The 17,500-nt window shown below is 40.8% G+C and overlaps 2 protein-coding genes across 4 annotated transcripts in view; both read right to left on the reverse strand.

Annotated features, from left to right (window-relative positions):
- The window catches only part of mid2 (midline 2), a 117,610-nt gene that overhangs the window by 80,144 nt on the left and 19,966 nt on the right, over window positions 1–17,500 (reverse strand). For all 3 annotated transcript variants that reach the window (XM_061725447.1, XM_061725446.1, XM_061725445.1), the window contains exon 2: window positions 15,441–16,318. In XM_061725447.1, coding sequence (XP_061581431.1) covers window positions 15,441–16,262 — 822 coding nt within the window. In that variant the 5' untranslated portion in view covers window positions 16,263–16,318. The remainder of the gene's footprint in view (window positions 1–15,440; window positions 16,319–17,500) is intronic.
- On the reverse strand, window positions 3,159–4,244 carry LOC133447042 (mapk-regulated corepressor-interacting protein 1). The gene has a single exon (XM_061725448.1). It carries the CDS (start codon window positions 4,142–4,144, stop codon window positions 3,848–3,850), a length of 297 nt encoding a protein of 98 aa, XP_061581432.1. The 5' UTR covers window positions 4,145–4,244; the 3' UTR covers window positions 3,159–3,847.

The following is a 17,500-nucleotide window of genomic DNA, read 5'->3' on the forward strand; positions in this document are numbered from 1 at the left end:
TTAGTTCATATATTTCCTTTTTTTTCAAAACAAGCCCTCGAAAGAACATTTCCGTTAAATTTCAAATTGAGTGTGCATTAACATTATACAACATTTACTTTAAACAGAGAAGCAGAAACTATTAAATGAATGCACCTGTGCTTGACCAGATATTTGCCTCAAGCTATTCAGAGGAAAACATTTCACTTTTTAATTCTTTGTTTCATTTGTCATGAAATAAATGAAGTAAGGTAAAGTTAATTAAGTTAGTTAACCTTGTTTATTCATATTTTTTCTTACATAAAATAAAATTCATGGGTCTAATGAAATATTACTAGGACTAAATCTTTCATAGAAGCAGAGCTGAAAAATGTTTAGCATTGTAAGTACCAACATTACACACGTTTGTTAAAGTCATTTTGTAAGAAAATAAGTTATCGTCATACGGCCTTCTGAGTTCAGACTTTATTTTCTGAGTTAAAAATCATAACTTGCATCCTGACATGTTGTTGCACCTCCATCAATTGCATCATTTACAGCATTATGCGTATAATACTATAATGAAGTCAGTAGGGATTATTTAATTGTAGAACATGTGGTATATTATTTGTACATATTTTTTTTTGTATTATTTGTCTCCCTTTAAGTCTCTGAATACTGAACAAAGACATTCTTTATGGCTCATATAATGTAAAGATGCCATCAGTCACATTGACATTTGGAGCTAATTAGAAGTAGCGCATATCTGTTGTTTAGTTTCAAACGCAATTAAACTAGGTATTGACTTTTCTCACTGATACTGGACAGGCATACTTCTTTTTTTTTTCTTTTCTTCTTTTCCTATGCAACATTCAATGTCACTTTCACAGCAGAAAAGAGGATTAACAAATAGTGGTCCACCCATCTCCTTTTACTTTTTTTTTTATCACAATCAACACACACTGATGCTTGACAGCAGCGTGAACAAACAGATGGGATTCGAAGTTCATGAAAAAAAAAACAGTCAGAGAAGCTATGGACGGCTAGGACATGCCCTGATTGCCTCCATAATGGCTGCTGTCGAAATCAACACCACACTAGAAACAGTGTGAAAATTAGCATGTCCACCTGCGTGTCATGTTTCTGTCACCGCTAATTGTACCCTTTCACACTGAGGGCAAAAGCCAGATGCTGGTGAGTGTTGGTGGAGAAAGAGTGAGGGGAAATGAGAGGAAGAGAAATAGTATATTGCAATTAACAGAAGGGAAAAACCAGGTTAATACACATAAATCTAGGGGATCCATACTGTGTCCGTGGGTGATTGACCCCTGTAGTCTGGTTTGGCCAGTGTGAGTGCTTTTTTTTTTTGTGCCCAAGTGTGGCACGACTCCTGCTCTCTGACACGGCTGGAACAGCTATGCTTATGCCTTATTCAGTTACATATTTATGTGAAGGTGACTGTGTGCACAACATACACATGATGAGTGGATGTGACAGCTCCTAGTCGTGACAATTAATTAACAGCACAGCAGCATCATGCAGAAGTTCAAAAACGTGAAAGTGCTGTATTTGACAAGAAAAGCTAAAAAATAATCCTCCAAGCGAGTAGCGCTGCAATCATGTTGTCTTTGCTGGTCTGCACTGTTGTGACAAACGAAATGTACATGATGATGTGGCGACGAGCAGCAATTGTGGGGAAGCCTGATTGAGAATGCAGTAATGTCAGTGAGGACGACCAGTGGAATCAGGAGCGAGAGGCTCGGTGTCTGAGGGCCACACGGTACAACTTGGCTGGTGTGAGTGCACCCTTAGCTTCAACAAATTAAATTTATCAACATTAAAAACTCTAGACAATCGATTGTGTCTCCCCCGTGCATTTTTATCCACATATTAATTTTCCAATCAAACAGCCAATGTACTTAAGACTTATATTCTGTGCCAGTTGTACAAAGAAATCCATACAGTTGATTTTCCATTAAAAAACCCACTTTGAATATATTTAGGGCTTTTTCTAAAGGATTCATCTGAATACCTGCCAGTATCCTCCTCCTATTAACACATCACTGCTCGATTTCACTTGCTCTTCTCTCCAAGATTTCACAATTTTGTTTAAAGCCAATTGATTTCTGATGCCCTGGCTTTCACAGAGAGCTCATTTTCCTCCCTCATTGATGGTGAAATGATACAAAAGAAAAGCTCCCTCAGAGACACAAAGACCGAACACAGGGGGGAAAAAAAGAAACTAGAAAAGTAATGTGACGGTGTTAATCCCAGTGTGATTGTAAAGCAGACAGGCAAGGTTGGCTTCTCACTAAGTTAAGCAGCTGTGCATATTATGGCCTAGATCCAGTTTTGGTCATTTGCTGCTCTAAACAGCCTCAGTCATTGAAGTGTTCAGCTCTCTGATCAAAGAGAAATTATGTGTTTTACATTTCAAGCAGTTGCAGCAGCGAAGCGGCTTAAAAGGGAAACCAGCGGCCTTGCAGCCAAAACTCAAGTGGATTAGCAGATCTGCCTTCCAGAAATGAAAAACACTGGATGAACGAACAGATGTGACCAGAAACAATACAGAGATATTATGAGTCAAAAACAGCCACTCCAAAGATCAGAGAGAGTGATATCAATGAGACTGGTTTTGTTCTAGATATCAGACGCAGTCTGTATTGTTAAGTTAGCAACGTTAGATGCAAAACATAACAGGAAATGTCTACATCAAAAGATGTGTGAGGCAAACGGGTCAATTGGGGACTTTCACCTTTCCAAAAAGTAGATTAAAGGTATGGTATGCAAATTATGGATGATATCATGGTTTAGTTATTTAAATTAAAAATAAATTATATTTATAATATTATTATAAAAAACACACACACACACACACACACACACACACACACACATGCACACACACACACACAGAACTCTCTCCTGCCTTGTCCTATATCCAGCATTCCACAAGAAAACACACCCAATCATGGAGTCATGAGCACAAGCATGAACCCTCCCTCTCAGTCTATTCAGATGGTGACTGGATATTCACTGATTGTGCCAAAAACGGTTTTGTTTTAGTTTAAAATTTCTATAGAACGCTTACCCTACCTAGTGTGATGAAATTCATCGTTACACAGTTATGCTCAGTCATTTTTATAAGTTCTATTTCAAATGTTATTTTATTTATTTATTTATTTATTTTTTACTGTAAAAGTCTTTTATTCAATATTTTGTCTCAAGGCTTAGAGGAGGGGGGGTTGCCAAGGGCTGCATACTTGCACACTACTCAATAACGTCCATCAGAGGGCAAGAACATGTTTAATAAAAATGTTGGCCTTCTACACTGTATTTTGGCTTTCAAAATCTGCCCATAAAGTGGGTATCCAATGTGACAATTCAACTCATTCTACGATTTAGCAATCTATTTTCCAAAACAAAAATAGAAGTCAGCCCTTCACATTTACCTCCAAAGTCATTTAAGTAGTTGCAGTGGTACTGTGATTAAGACTGCTGTCTTTCATGTCCTGTGGAGGCCGTTTGTGCCTCAGCAAAAGAAGTCAGCTAATTTTGATGAACTTCAAATAGTTGCTTCAGTCCTGCTCACATTAAACACGTAAATGTGACAATTTTGTGAACTGAAAAAAAGGAAAACGAAACTGAAAAAGAGAGGGGAGATTTTTTTTCTCCCAGAAATCCAAGTTTTTCTTAACTTCTTAGTTGCAGAGGATTAAAAAAAAAAAAAAAAGACAGGGATTGCTATGGTCCAGAGTATAGACACAAGATTTGAATTCTGTCTTAGACTGGCCAACAGGGCTAACTTTCTGGCTGACAGAGGGCTGATGGGTGAAGAGTTCTTGAGGATAAAGGGTGGAAAAAAGCGGATGGGTCATCATAGGTAAGACTAAGATTTCTTGGCGTCCTGTGTGTTGCGTTTTTTGAGGTCACTCAAGTCCACTGGTGTGAAAGAATGTAGGTTAGGGTTTGGGTTCTTCTCCACATATTCCTGTGGTCCACGGTCATTACGTTCACTGTTTTGTGTTGACCTGATGTCTCGGAGCACACACTGCCAGGTGTCATGTATAAAGCGTACATTTTCCTCATGTGCTGGGGTGAAGAGCTCCCCGCTGTTCGTGGGCGACCGGGGGCTCGAGGTCCTCTTGTAACTGTTCACCATCCTGGGAGCTGATGAGCTGGTCATCCTGTTAGCAGTCTGTACTCGCTCCTCGCTCCTCTGGTGAGTGTGTGGAAGGTTCAGACGTTTCACAAGTCCTCTGCTTTGTAAAATTATTAACTTCGTATTCTTACAAAGTTATTTTATTGACTGAATGAGTGAAGCAGTAATTGTGATACATATGAGTAGGTTAGATATTAAAAGTGACTCCTATCTAACCGTGCAGTTAATAATATTGATTGAATCAGCTACACACTTGCTTTTATTGAGGAAACTACCAAATATAACTGCTGAATATAAGCAGTAACCATGGTAACTATTTATTAGAAGTAGCCATTACGGTCACTGAAATAACCTGAATTTGACAAAAGTTATAAATAATAAGCTATAATTTATTGGAAACCTGAACTTGACAAGTTAGTTACCTCAAGAGGAAACTGAAAAATGATTTGACCATAATAACAAAGCATGTCCTGTAATCAGCATCAAGTGTTTTGAATCTTGCACTGAGTCGGTCATACTGTTTAAAGGGTGAAAAGTTTGGTATCATAGTGATTCACAACACTGAACATGGACCAGAGAAAGAAAAGGAGAGTTTGAGATCAGAAAGGCACTTTTTAGACAAGCATGTTAGATATAAAGACCTATAAGACCGTCTCCAAGCAGCTCGATAAAGATTACAGAAGTACGGTAATCTTTTAAATTTCACTCAGAAGTTTAGCATCCATGGGACAAACTGCCTGGACATGGCTGCAAGAGAAAAAATGATGACCAATTGAAGAGATTTGATAACATGAATTGTAACCACGAGGCCAGAACATCTTCCAAAGAGCTTGAAGGTAAGGTCAAGGTACCTCAGTGCGAGATCAAACCACCATTGGAAAAAGCTGAAACATGCAGTCTGGAGAAGGAACGCATCAAACCTGAGACAGCTGGATCAGTTTGCTCATGAAGAGTGAGCCAAAATACCTGTTTACAGGGTCAGAAGTCTCACTGAGCGTGACAGAAATCCCTTTTTTGGAATCAAACAGTTGGGAGTTCCAATGAGAGTCATGAACTGTTTCATTTAATGTTTCTATTGAAACAAAGTCTAATTTTTATTAGTCTATTTTCAATAACTACTTTTGGTGGTTTGAAGTTATTTCAGTGACCAATGTGGATCTTTCTTTCTTTAATGGAGGGTATGTATACATAGACAACAAATGTGTCCACGTGTATATAACAGCTTAATCAATATTACACCCTAACACACTCAATAGTTATAATCACAGCATCCAGTACAACTACTCACTATTCAATCAAATAACAGAGGGTTTCACTGATGAAAACCATTATAAGATCTTTGCTGGATGGGGCCATGTCAGAGAATACTCATCAATGGGCTAAAAAAAGCTTGAGGGTGAATTAGAGGTCGCTGTTGTGGGTGAAGACGTGCTGTTCATCTCACACAGGAGTCATTAGTTCATGTTCGCAGTGGCAACACTCTTCCTGCCTGGCAGCCTCACAACGCTATGCAGGAATCATCACACGGACTGAACACACAACACGGAAGTCTGAGCGCAGGCACTAAAACTTTGCACAAAGGAAAACATAGACTGCGACTTAAGGAATCTTTTTGTTGTATACGTGAGTTGATACAAATACCCCACTCCAGTGTGCGTGTGTGTATGGGTTAAAGAAATGCAGAATTCGGAAGCTGACATTCCAGATTCAGTAAAAATATTCCTGTTATGCTGCAATGTCCTGCCCATTGTCCCCAAACCACAAGTCAGATCAGCTCCTGGAAGATACAGATGCCTGTGAAAAAATGGTTTCACTGAAAAATGTCTTGTATGATCAAATCTGATCAATCTCATGAAGCTGTTGCTGTTTAAAATCCACTTGAGACGCTGAAATGTAATTTCTAAATCAAGCCCTATATTAGTGTTCGTACACTGCATGTGTCATCAGTTTCATCCTGCAGCCGCTCCCTTCCCCTCCTGTAAATGTGATCTGTGTCACACACTCTTGCAGATTAACACCAGGAAGTACTGACTCATCAGATATTGCAAGAAAATAATGAGCCACTATATGGAAGGTTGGAATCAAAGTGCACGGGAACAAATTGAAAATACCATGAGCGCAGCCGGATGACTTTCCACTGCTGATTAAAGTAAAAATCCTCTTATTTAGATGAGTGGTGCTGTCAGCCTCCAGGCTACAATACAAATTACAATTTGTTTATAATTTGAAGTGCATTAAAACAAAATATATGCTATACATTTGCATGGACAGATACTGCAGCGAATCAAGTCTGCATCGTTGCAACTAAATGGAAAGCGCTGGGTGCATGCTTTATAAGCATATACTAGCAGAGGCACAAATCAAAAGTTGCATTTCGTGGCTGCTTAGTTAAAATAATTTTTCTCGAGTGTCAAAAGTGTCAGAGACTTAGCTAAGCTTTGCGATGCTGTCAGCTTCTAACGGCTTTATCCTAAAATACATGCAAGCCTTCCAGCTCCTGAATTCCAGCTTTAAGCCTTGTAACTAGAAAACAAATGGAGTCAAATGTGCTGATAAAGAGCCAGGGTCTTGCTGTAACTACTGTGTGCTTATATTCAGCCTTTATCTAACATTTATACATGTCAAAGTGATGCTAGAACTTTGACTGTTACGTTTAATAAAACACTTAAGACAAGCCTTGCAGACCAAGTTACAGAGCAGCTAAAAAATTAGGAAAGACAATAAAAATATTATCCAGAATAAATGTTGAATGAATGCAGTCTACTGTATGAGCTACAGAGAAAACACAATGTCATATGTAACCTTTTCATTGGTTGACACAGTTACGAGAGGTCTCAATGAAATGTGTACTGCATGCTTTAGTCAAAACGCCACAGGGATGAGGTTAGGGATGGGAATTGATAAGATTTTTTTTATTCCGATTCCATTTTCGATTCTGTTTAACGATTCGATTCTTTCTTGATTCTCTCATCAATTTTCATTTGGAAAAAAGAAGAAAGAAGAACAAACAGGTCGATTAGCATCAACTTTGTTTTATATCTTTGAACAAAAAAATACAAGTGAGGTCTTGGGTCCAGCCTTGGCCCCCCTGGCTCCCCTGGGTGGGGACCCAGGGGGTCCCCACCAAATTATTTGTAATATAAAATATGTATTTAATATAATTAATAATAATAAAATAAATATTATTCTGTAGAAATTAACTAAATACAACAAATTATTCTGTGGCAATTACAGTACACAAGAATGTCCAGTAACATGTTCAACACCACAAACGTAGTCACTGCTTGGTAACATTCATCTATTCTGGCCTGATACTCTTCCCTGCCTTGATGAAAGGAGAACTTAGCGGTAGAAGCTCTTTAACTTCTCCATAGATGAGCTGATGAACTGCAGCGGTGTCAGAAGCGCGCTCTGCTGTCCGCCGGCTCGCCCTCGTGGCCGAGCGCGCGCCTCTTCCTGCCACACGCCGGCCGACTCCGTGCTCCCAGCGCGACCGGGTTATGGAGGAAAGCCCTAACAGTTTCCTCCCTTTGTTGAAATGTCCACATTGCAACTATTGTCACCCTGTTGTCATCCTTTTTGGTAAAATGTAACCAAACTTTCGAGCGTTTATGCCGCTTTTCCCCCGTGTTTTCCTGCTGGGCGCAAATGCGCACGTTGCGTAACTACGCAACATGCGTGGTGACGTCATTCGCACCCACTGGAATGGATAAGGGAATCGTTTGCAAAAAAGGCAAACGATTCCAAGGAATTGAAACACTGGGAACCGGTTCTGAACAAGACCCGGTTCTTGATTCCTAGGGCTGTTTGATTAATCGATTTTAAATCGTAATCGCGATTATGTAATTAGAACGATGTTAAAACGTGAAAATCGTAAAATCGATTTTTCACTTTTTTTTTTTTTTTTTTTCTTTTTACCTTGTCTGCACACATATTAATGATTGATACCATATTAATGATTGATGGAAATACCTCTCAATACCTGCGACAAGTGCCCCATCGGAGAGGCTCTTTAGTGTAGGAGGGGGCGTTGTAACATGCCACCGGGCATCCCTCAAGCCAGATGCGGTAGACCGGCTCGTGTTCCTTGCAAAAAACTTACAAATGTGAATAGCAAATGTAATGACTGACATTACACACCTCTACCTCCTTCATGGGTTGCATTATTATTTAGCATGCAAAGACCCAGTTTAGTTTAATTAGAAAATGTCTTGTTTTATTTAATTGGAAATATAACTTACTGTATGTTTGCAAGTGCTGATTTGCTGATTTTTTTTTAGAGATAAAACTTTATATTTTATTATATTTTTTCAAACTTTTTTTCAACTTATTTTACAGAGCTTTGCACTTTATTCATTCATTTTTGGTTTAATAAGAGCAAAGTTTGCACTTAAAGCCCAATGGGGCAAATGTTCAATAAAAAAACAGCATATTTGAAATAATTTCTTTGCCTTTTGTCAATTCACAAAATAATCGTAATCGTAATCGAAAATCGGATTTTGAGAGAAAAAAATCGAGATTTTATTTTTGGGCAAAATCGAACAGCCCTATTGATTCCCATCCCTAGATGAGGTACAGTGCCAGGGCTCCGTTTTATAGCCAGCTGTAGAGGCTCGAGTGAGCCACTTCACTCCCCTTCCACGGGTCTCTCTGTCGTGAGATAGGCCCCATAGCTCTGAGCTTTCATATTAATGTAAATAGTAACACAAATTAAACTTTTGAAGCACATTATGCTAAAATAAAGTATCTGAAATCTCACTCTATCACTAACCAAACAGATGGGCTGGAAATCTAACATCCAGCTGGCAGTATGTAAAAAAAAAAAAAAAAAAGATTATAAACTCATTTCATAATGTCTCTGTCACAATGAGGCTTGATGAACCACCTGCTTCACTGCTGGCTCAGATCTGTGTTTGTTAAGAGGCCAGCATTAAGAACCTTTGTAGGAATGGACTAATTCACTGCTGTAATGGGGGTTTGCCTAGCTGAGGTAAAGGTACTGGATTCAATAACAAACAAGACATTCAGATTTCAAGTTACTGGTAGGGGATTACCATCGTTATTGCTTTTCAAAACATGTTCCCTTTATAGGAGCTCACAATGTTCCACATACAGAACTGATCTGAAAGAGACTTCATGTTGGTTGCCATTCTGACACAATCCTCACCATTTATCTGGGACTGGGACCAGCACTACGAGTGGCTGGGGCAATGGGGGCATTGTGGAGTTCGGTGTCCGGCCCAGGGAGACTTCATCCCATGATCAGGCTGGGAATTGATCTGGTGGGAATGAATGTAGCAACTTTCTGGTTGGAGGGTAACCAACCGTATACTACTCCACAGCCATCCTGTGAGAATTAGTGGTAGAGAGAAAGCAGCATGAACTGAGCCCACTGAATTGGATTTTTTAACAAACGAAGTGAGATTTTGAGTGGGTTCTCACTTTTGATCCCAAACTTTACGCTCTCAAACACATACAGATTGATTCGCTTCTTATATCCCGTTTGAATGTTTTATTCTGCCGTTCTCAATTCAGTCAGCTATAGCTTTTTGCTTTGAAAATTGCAAAGATCCAGTGACACAAGTGAAGCTTGAGCTTAGAAAAACAACATAATGGTTACATTAAGTGGATTAATATGGACATTTATGTCAATCAGTAACAAATCTCAGGAATGAGTAATGTTATTTCATCTTCCTTTCTGGCTCCATTTTGCGGTACGGACTTCATTTTCTGACACAAAAGCAGAAACCAACATAGACTTCTTGACAGGCTCTCCTTTGCACGTAGGAAGGAAAATGATGCACAGAGCCACTAAAAGCTTTATACTTAATCTTTGGTGGTTCTGTCAGAGTGGCCAGCTATACTCTTCCTCACACTGTTCTCCAGAGAGAGCCAAGTTGTCTAATGGCACCATATACTCAGCCTTCAGTCAGTCGCAACATGCTCCCTCACATATGCACACCCACATGTGCTTGCAAGCACACACACCCACGCAAACCGCTAACTACTGCTCAGTGGCACATAGATTTAAAGCCAATCACGTACACAATCACATGCACACCCAAACAAAGTTGAAGGCATTGAATCTCTCTTACGAGCAATATTCTCTGAGAGTGTGTGTGAGTATGTGGGTGTGTGTGTGTGAGAGAGCGAGAGAGAGAGAGAGAGAGTTTGTGGGTGAGTGTGGAAGGGAGGGGTGTTAAAACAAGACAGACTGGCCGGGGGCCAAATTAGAGAGATAGGGAGGAGAAACAACAACAGATTGACAGAAAGCAGGTGGGTAGAATGATGTTTCTGTTAGAAAATGAGAGTGTGGGAAACGTAGTGACAGTGATGGATGTAGTGGGAGTCGATGCAGGAAAATATTTGCGAGTTTGTAGCAAATAAAGTTAGGAGCAGATGAAGTTTTAGGGAGTTCTTGATATTGCAGGTGTTTCATGTAAAATCATGTCCGGTGTCCTCTCCTTTAAAAAACATGAGTGTGTTTGCAGGTGTGGATGTGATAAAAGAACTTCTGGTGCATGCTTGTATTTATGCATACATGCATATGCTCACCTCAAAGATGAGTGTCAATGTAGCAGCAGTGAAATCAGCAGCAGGACCAGACAGGATGCAGCCCAAAAAAAATTAAGAGATGAAGAGAGAGAACACTCAAAATGAGGGGGTAAGGGGGGTGATTAACAAAATAAATAATAAAGTAATGGTGGACATAAAGGAAATGGCGCAAAGCTGGAGGGAAAGTACAGACATGAAGAGAGGGGAGAGTTAAGCAAAAGGGCAGAAAGAAGAGAGCATATGGAGGCTGGGGGTGGTGTATTTATGGACAACTAAGAATTCAGAGACTGCTCGAGACCCAGAATCCTTGAGTTTATCTGTCACTGTGGATGTCAGCCCTGCCATAAGCTTTTCCACCATGTCAGCTTATTAGCATTTTATGCTAAAGCACACACACTTGAAGCACTCCATAGCTACTGAGCCAGTAAAGTAAGAGACAGTGACGCAGTCAAAAAGAGGAAGAGGGTTTATCCTTTGAAAGTGATCCATGTCATCATCACTCTGTTTTATAGTTTCTTCATCATCTACAAGCTTGATAAATTGCTGAATGTGGACTATAGAAGAGTGAATGCTATTTCCAAAGGCTGACAACCACAGGTGACTGCCATAATGATCTGGTATAAAATCAGTATCTATGGAAGACTGAGTCTTTGATAAACAATCTCTACTTTGTCAGCGGAAGTATGATAAAAGTCTAAATGTTCGAAGACAACATTCCTCAAAAGAATGATTGGAATGGATATCTATACTTTTTCCTCCAGCGCATTATAATATCCTCAAACAATTAAAAGAATCATTAGAAAGAGCAAGAGCTAAAGCCAAAACTGCAGAGCTGTAATCTCCAATCTCTCAGACAGAGCTGCATCAAAAGCCATCATTGATCAATATCTGATATAACTTCATGGGCAAGGGATTACTTTGAGAAACCTTTGCCAAGCACTGATGGATGGAGCCACATTCACAGATGCAACTTGAAAGTGTAATGTGCACAATAAATCCCCATACGTTATGCATTTCCAGAGGTAGCGTTCATGTCTCTGTGCTCGGAGGCATCTGGGCCGGACTATCACGCACTAAGATGTGTGTTGGTGTCATGCAAACAAGAATCTAGAGCCAAACTGTGATTACCAATTAGTGGAGTTGTATCAGTGCCCAAAATGGTGAGATTCAGTGCGGCAGATTAAATACTTTCCAAGGACGTTTAAGCATTTTTCAGCAGATACAAAGCCACATTCTGCATGTTACAAAGACACGCCTGAGGAAGACGAGGGTGGAGAGATAAGTCTCTTTGCAGTCCTGACCTGTCCTCAACAGAGTGTGATATAGAATGTTCAAACAGACAACCGTCATACCGCTGTATGCCACAAGTTTACGGGTAGATCGTGACAAAACACACACACTTCACTGTTTAATCTTGTTGATGCCAGAGCCTCTTTTCAATATAAACTAATAAATGCTTTACATGTTCATTGGATTGATATGTTATAGGCCTCAAAATCAAAAGTGGGAAATGGCCATATTATGTTATTTCCAGTCATCTTATTTAAATTTTTAGTACCTCTAGACTTGACATGACCCCAAAATGCTGTAATTATTTCAGACTGACCAATACCGACAATTACAAGGAGATATACTTCTAAAAAAAAGAGGATTTTACTCTAACAACATATACTGCCTGGAGACTATGACATTATAATGTGATGTGGCGCTAATTTTACGTAAGACAGTGCCTCCAATCTTGCAGGGGTGTCACAACCTAGTGTCTACAAAATTCTGCAAATCACGTTTCTTCTGCTCTAAAACACTCTGCTCTAAAAAACTGTATATACATTATTTCGGGCATCTGGTCAGGTGTATAATGATGATGCGCTGTTGTAAAACTGTATTTATTTTTTTCCTTATTTTAGATACAAAACTGGATTTTCTTTTTAAGAAAAGTGACAAAAAGTAATAAGCCATGTTAGTGATTACAATCAGACTCAGCGACATTTTGGAGCAGTCCCACTGGACTACACTTTCCTTTGTTGAGTATCAAAACTAGCGCACTCTTCAGTTTTTTTCATTTTCTGTATCTTTGTCTTAAAAAGCTGGCCTCGAAACTGAACTTGCATTTTAATTAGCCTCTGCAGGGAGTGTCTTCAGTTCATCTGCAAAAACAATAACCTTGGAAATGGTTCCTTGAAGATTCAGTCTTTAAAGCCTATAAAGGGCCTGCCAGTCATAAGACACCAATTTCTACAGTATGCCTCTGAGGAAGGGGCTCTGCTGAGAAGCCGCAAAGGGAATCAACTCACATCCCTGCAGTTTCAGCTGCGCCACTCTGCCTTTAACAGTGCCGACACTTGTTGGCATTTTACTGAAGCAGCTACTCCTCTTGCCCAAGGCAAGCTTACTATACCTTTCCCCCTTAATGTGAGCAAAATCATAATGTGAAGGGTGATCCAGGAGTTGGAGATTAAACGGGGTGAGGCCGGGGTCAAGCAGGCAACTGAAAGAGTTTTTCAGTTTTACTGACTGATGACAAGCTTGAAAAGCTGACAGAGGAGGCAACAGGGCCGCAATAATATCAAATCATAATACTGAAAATGAAATTGCGTATCAGTTCAAAACTCAAACACCAACACTTCTTTAAATATTGGGCAGTAAAGAATACATAGAAAAAAAAGAGAATAGTGAAGGAAACAAACATGCACAGACTTTGTGGCAATGAGTGAGCAGATTAAAAGTTAGCTGCCACTGATGAGTTAACTGGAGCTTGGAATGGGGTTGTTCTCCTAGATTTGGGGCATGTTCAAAGTAAAAAAAAAGTTCAAAGCCTTGGCTGGGCAATGTTGAAAAGAACCACAGCCAGCCTTGAAGTGGAGAGCGCGGAAGGAGGAAGCAAACAGCTTACAGTAAACCCTCCCACAGCCAGAAGAGAATAAAGTCGCCAACGCTAGTGAAAATAACCCCACACTCAATGAGTCAATGAGAGGTGCTGAGAAGGAATTCTGCTGACAAGGTGGTGCAAAACACAGAGGGACAGCATCAGTTTCCATAGCGCAAATCATCAATAATACACAACCTGGGACCGCATCTCTGCTGGAATGAAAGGATGTTCTGAATCATTGAGAACATTACTGCTGCTGTTGTGTTCACCTCCGAGACCAACCGAATAGATCTGGTTGTTGCATGCGGCACGTTAACGCTGCAAAATTGATACACTACTAGCATATTTTTATCACCCACATGTTTGCATTGAAATGTGACACAGAGATCAAATGTGACACCGTTAAAATTTGCGGGTTTTTTTGCTCTCGGTAAAGCAGAATACCATACGGAATACACATCTGTTCACTGTCAAAGTTTTTGTTGTGTTTGCCCAGAAGCGTTCGAATGATAGGATCAAACACACAAAACATAAATCCACCCTGAGCACTGAAAACAACAGAAGAAAATGTATTACTCTTTGACCCAAATGAATTATACAAAGTATGGATTATGGCCAAGTAGATTTACCTTAAAAAGTAAGTCAATCTACATAATAATAATACATTATGCAGTATAAGGTCAGGTTATTTTCTGACTTTCATCCTTTCAGTGCAACATCTAAATATTCTCTAGTAGCCTGCAGAGAAAATATCTGAGTCCCTCCCCCCCCAAAAAAAGTGTTTGGGCTATGTTTCAGTTACAACATTAACATGTACAGATAGACCGTAATTATTTCCAAATGTGCACACTGTTGCAGATAACAAGGATGGCCACAAGCACTATCTCTGTTACACCACCCTCCACTGCACACATTTTTGATATCCCCGTACGAGTGCTGATCCTCCCACTGGCTAGTCTCCACTCAACAACTCTGAACAACCTGCTTTACCCAAAATATATGCTGCTGATTAGCGCAGTGTGGCCCGCATAAGATAACATATGTTAATCTGTTTAAATCCCATATTTGCATTACATTTCCATCTGTACAGCATTGCAGTGGATTTTGTGTACAGATGTTGCCTTGTGTGTTGTTTCTGCTATTGTGTCATTTTTATTCATACATTGCTCCTTTTGGGGCAGGTCTCTCTTGAAATAAAAAAAAAAGGGAATCTTAAAGCAGTGGAGAGCTGAGAAGGGGGAATTGGCACACATGCAGCATATGTACAGATGCTCAACACACAGTCAAGATAAAAGTTTTTAGGGTACCCAACGTGAGCTCACTGCTTTAGGACCTTTAATGGTGGAATTAGCTCCAGCGAGTGCCTTCCTCTGTTGTTTTCACCCTGAATCAGCAGTCCCAGTCTTTACGCAGAGCCTCTGAAAGCTCAGTCGCCACAGGGAATGCCAGCTCATCGACTATTATGATGACGGCCCTCCCTATTGGTCTCCATTTGTCTTTGCCCTTCTCACCAGTGAACCAAATCAATTGTCTTTCTTTCCCACTTTTTATTTTTGTGAATATGGCTTTCTGCCTTACTTGTTCAACAAAGGCTGGTGTGAACGACGTGATGTTCGAGGTGCTGCTAGTTCATAGTCAAAGGAAATGCACATTCCCACGGCACAACTGGATGATTAAAGATCGTACAGTGTACCAAACATATAATGACTTTTGCAAGCTATGCATGAGAAACTGGGAAGAACTTCAAGGCTTAGCAGTAAATCATTATTATTTTGGTTTCAGCTGGTTGACTTACCGCACCCCACTGGCATAAAAGTCAAACAGCATAAAATGGAAGCGCTATTGCTGATGATCTCATTGCATGCTTTGTAAACTAAGGAATAATATAGGACTCACCTTGAGTTTGTCAAAGCGCTCAGTGAGTGAGGACACCTGGTGCTCCCTGTGGCGCCCCACCAGCTTGCAGAGTGCACAGATTAACTGGTCGTCCACCAAGCAGTACATGTTGACCTTCTCATTCTCGTGCTCTGGGCAGGTCAGGCCACGGATGTGGGTGTCTGGTACCGGCTCCACCAGGCGGTGGCTGGTGAAGGGCTTCTTGTTAGGATGCGTTGCACGCAGGCAACGGTCACAGTACGACACCTCACACGTGACGCACGTCTTGACCGCCTCACGTGGCGGATCCTGCTCGCAGAACTGGCAGCTGATTCGCGGATCCATCTTTGCAACAACAGCCGGGCTGTGGTTTGCGTTGGTGTGGTTGACGTGATTGGTGTGATTGGAGTGCGGGTGGGAGTGGCTGGAAGTGGCCGGGCTGCCACGGGCACTCCCTCCACTCGTGCCACCACCTCCGCCAATCGTTCCACCTATTGTTCCGCTAATGGTGGCGGTGTAGGGCCGCTGCGGCTGCAGGCGCCGGCTCTCGGTGGGGGAATTGGGGCCACTAAGGGAGGCCTTTTGGAAGCGGTCAATGATGTTCTGCAGCGTCACATTGCGCTTAAGGCCCTCCAGGCCGCGGTGATTCAGCGTGATGACGTAACGGCAAGTGGGGCACTGAAAGGCGGAAATGGATTCGAGCGGCTTGCTGGTGGAGCAGTGAGACACCAGGATGCGGTGGGCGCAGTTAAAGCACAGGCTGTGGGCGCAGGGCAAGAGCAGTGGATCTTCAAACAACTCGAGGCAGATCGGGCAGGTCAGCTCAGACTCCAGTGTTTCCATCTTCAGTTAAACCAATCTAGAGGTGACATGAAATCCCATGGAAGCTGGCCAATTACCTACAAAGAAGAAAGAAAAGATATCAAATTAAGTTATATAGCCATCTAATGAGAAGATCCTTTTGATTCAGGTCTTTCTTTATTAAAGAAATCAGTAGAAAACAAAACAACCTAATCAATCTCAGCTGTGAGATACTGGCTGCGTTTCGGGGGGTTAGCCTTTGCAGATTTAGCAGAAGCAGAGCTGACATACATTCATATACCGTTATAGATCTGATGGTAAGCCTGTACGTTTGTGGCCCTGCTCCTATGTTGAAGCCTTCAATATGCAATCCTTCCTGCATCTTGAGTCTTATGAAAAGAAGTGATTGAGCCAAGTAGAATGAAAAAGACAGAGATGGGAAAGAAGTGAAAATCAATGAAGAGCAGCAAATAATAGAGAAAAGTCGAGAGGAATGCCCACCAGCAGTGGGTATAGATATGTGTAGAAAAGATCCTTTGCCTTTCAGTGATACATTGACTCTTTACCATGCCGTTATAATGGCAAGATCAGCCTGCTATATTGAGCAATAGCCACTTATCACCATTGAAATTTCAAAGTTTAAAGCATTATCCCAGCAGCAATTTCAGGCAGGGCAAAGAAGATAGGACCTGAGCTAAACAAGAGAATTGATTTCAGGTCCTCCCACTCATTCTCCAAGACCTTTGAATCTCAGCACCTTGCAGCCTGCATATCAAGCTGTCTTACCCTGGAGGTGGCCTTAAAAATCAGTGACACGTGAAATCACTAATAAACCGCACCCTCTATACTCCCACCCTGCTGGCTTCATGGCCTATAGGTGAGGTGTTTATGAGTTCTTTCTATCCTTTTAGAAGAAACCGTGAAGCTGCAGTATTAAAGCCGACACAAGGCTGCAACACTTTCATTAGTTCTTGAAAGGCTGCCTTGAATCCCCTGTTGCTGGTCTTGCAGGATTTACTGATCACTGAAGTTTAGTCATCGTAACTTTGAAAACACGTTTCTTGAGGACAGGTCCGCGAATACAATGGATTCTGACATGATGTAAATGCTTTTAGATTGCCCTAAAAACACATGACACAATGAAAAAAGTCATATCTAGAATGGCGCAGCAACAATCTCTCCAATAATGGAGCATTCGGCCTTCTGTTTTTCCAATTTAATTTCACATTTAGCAACACTGGAAATTAAGTCACTCTAAACATACCCTTTCAAAACAGGTG

Source organism: Cololabis saira, chromosome 7 (assembly GCF_033807715.1).
Source record: "Cololabis saira isolate AMF1-May2022 chromosome 7, fColSai1.1, whole genome shotgun sequence".
Classification (NCBI taxonomy): Eukaryota; Metazoa; Chordata; class Actinopteri; order Beloniformes; family Belonidae; genus Cololabis; species Cololabis saira.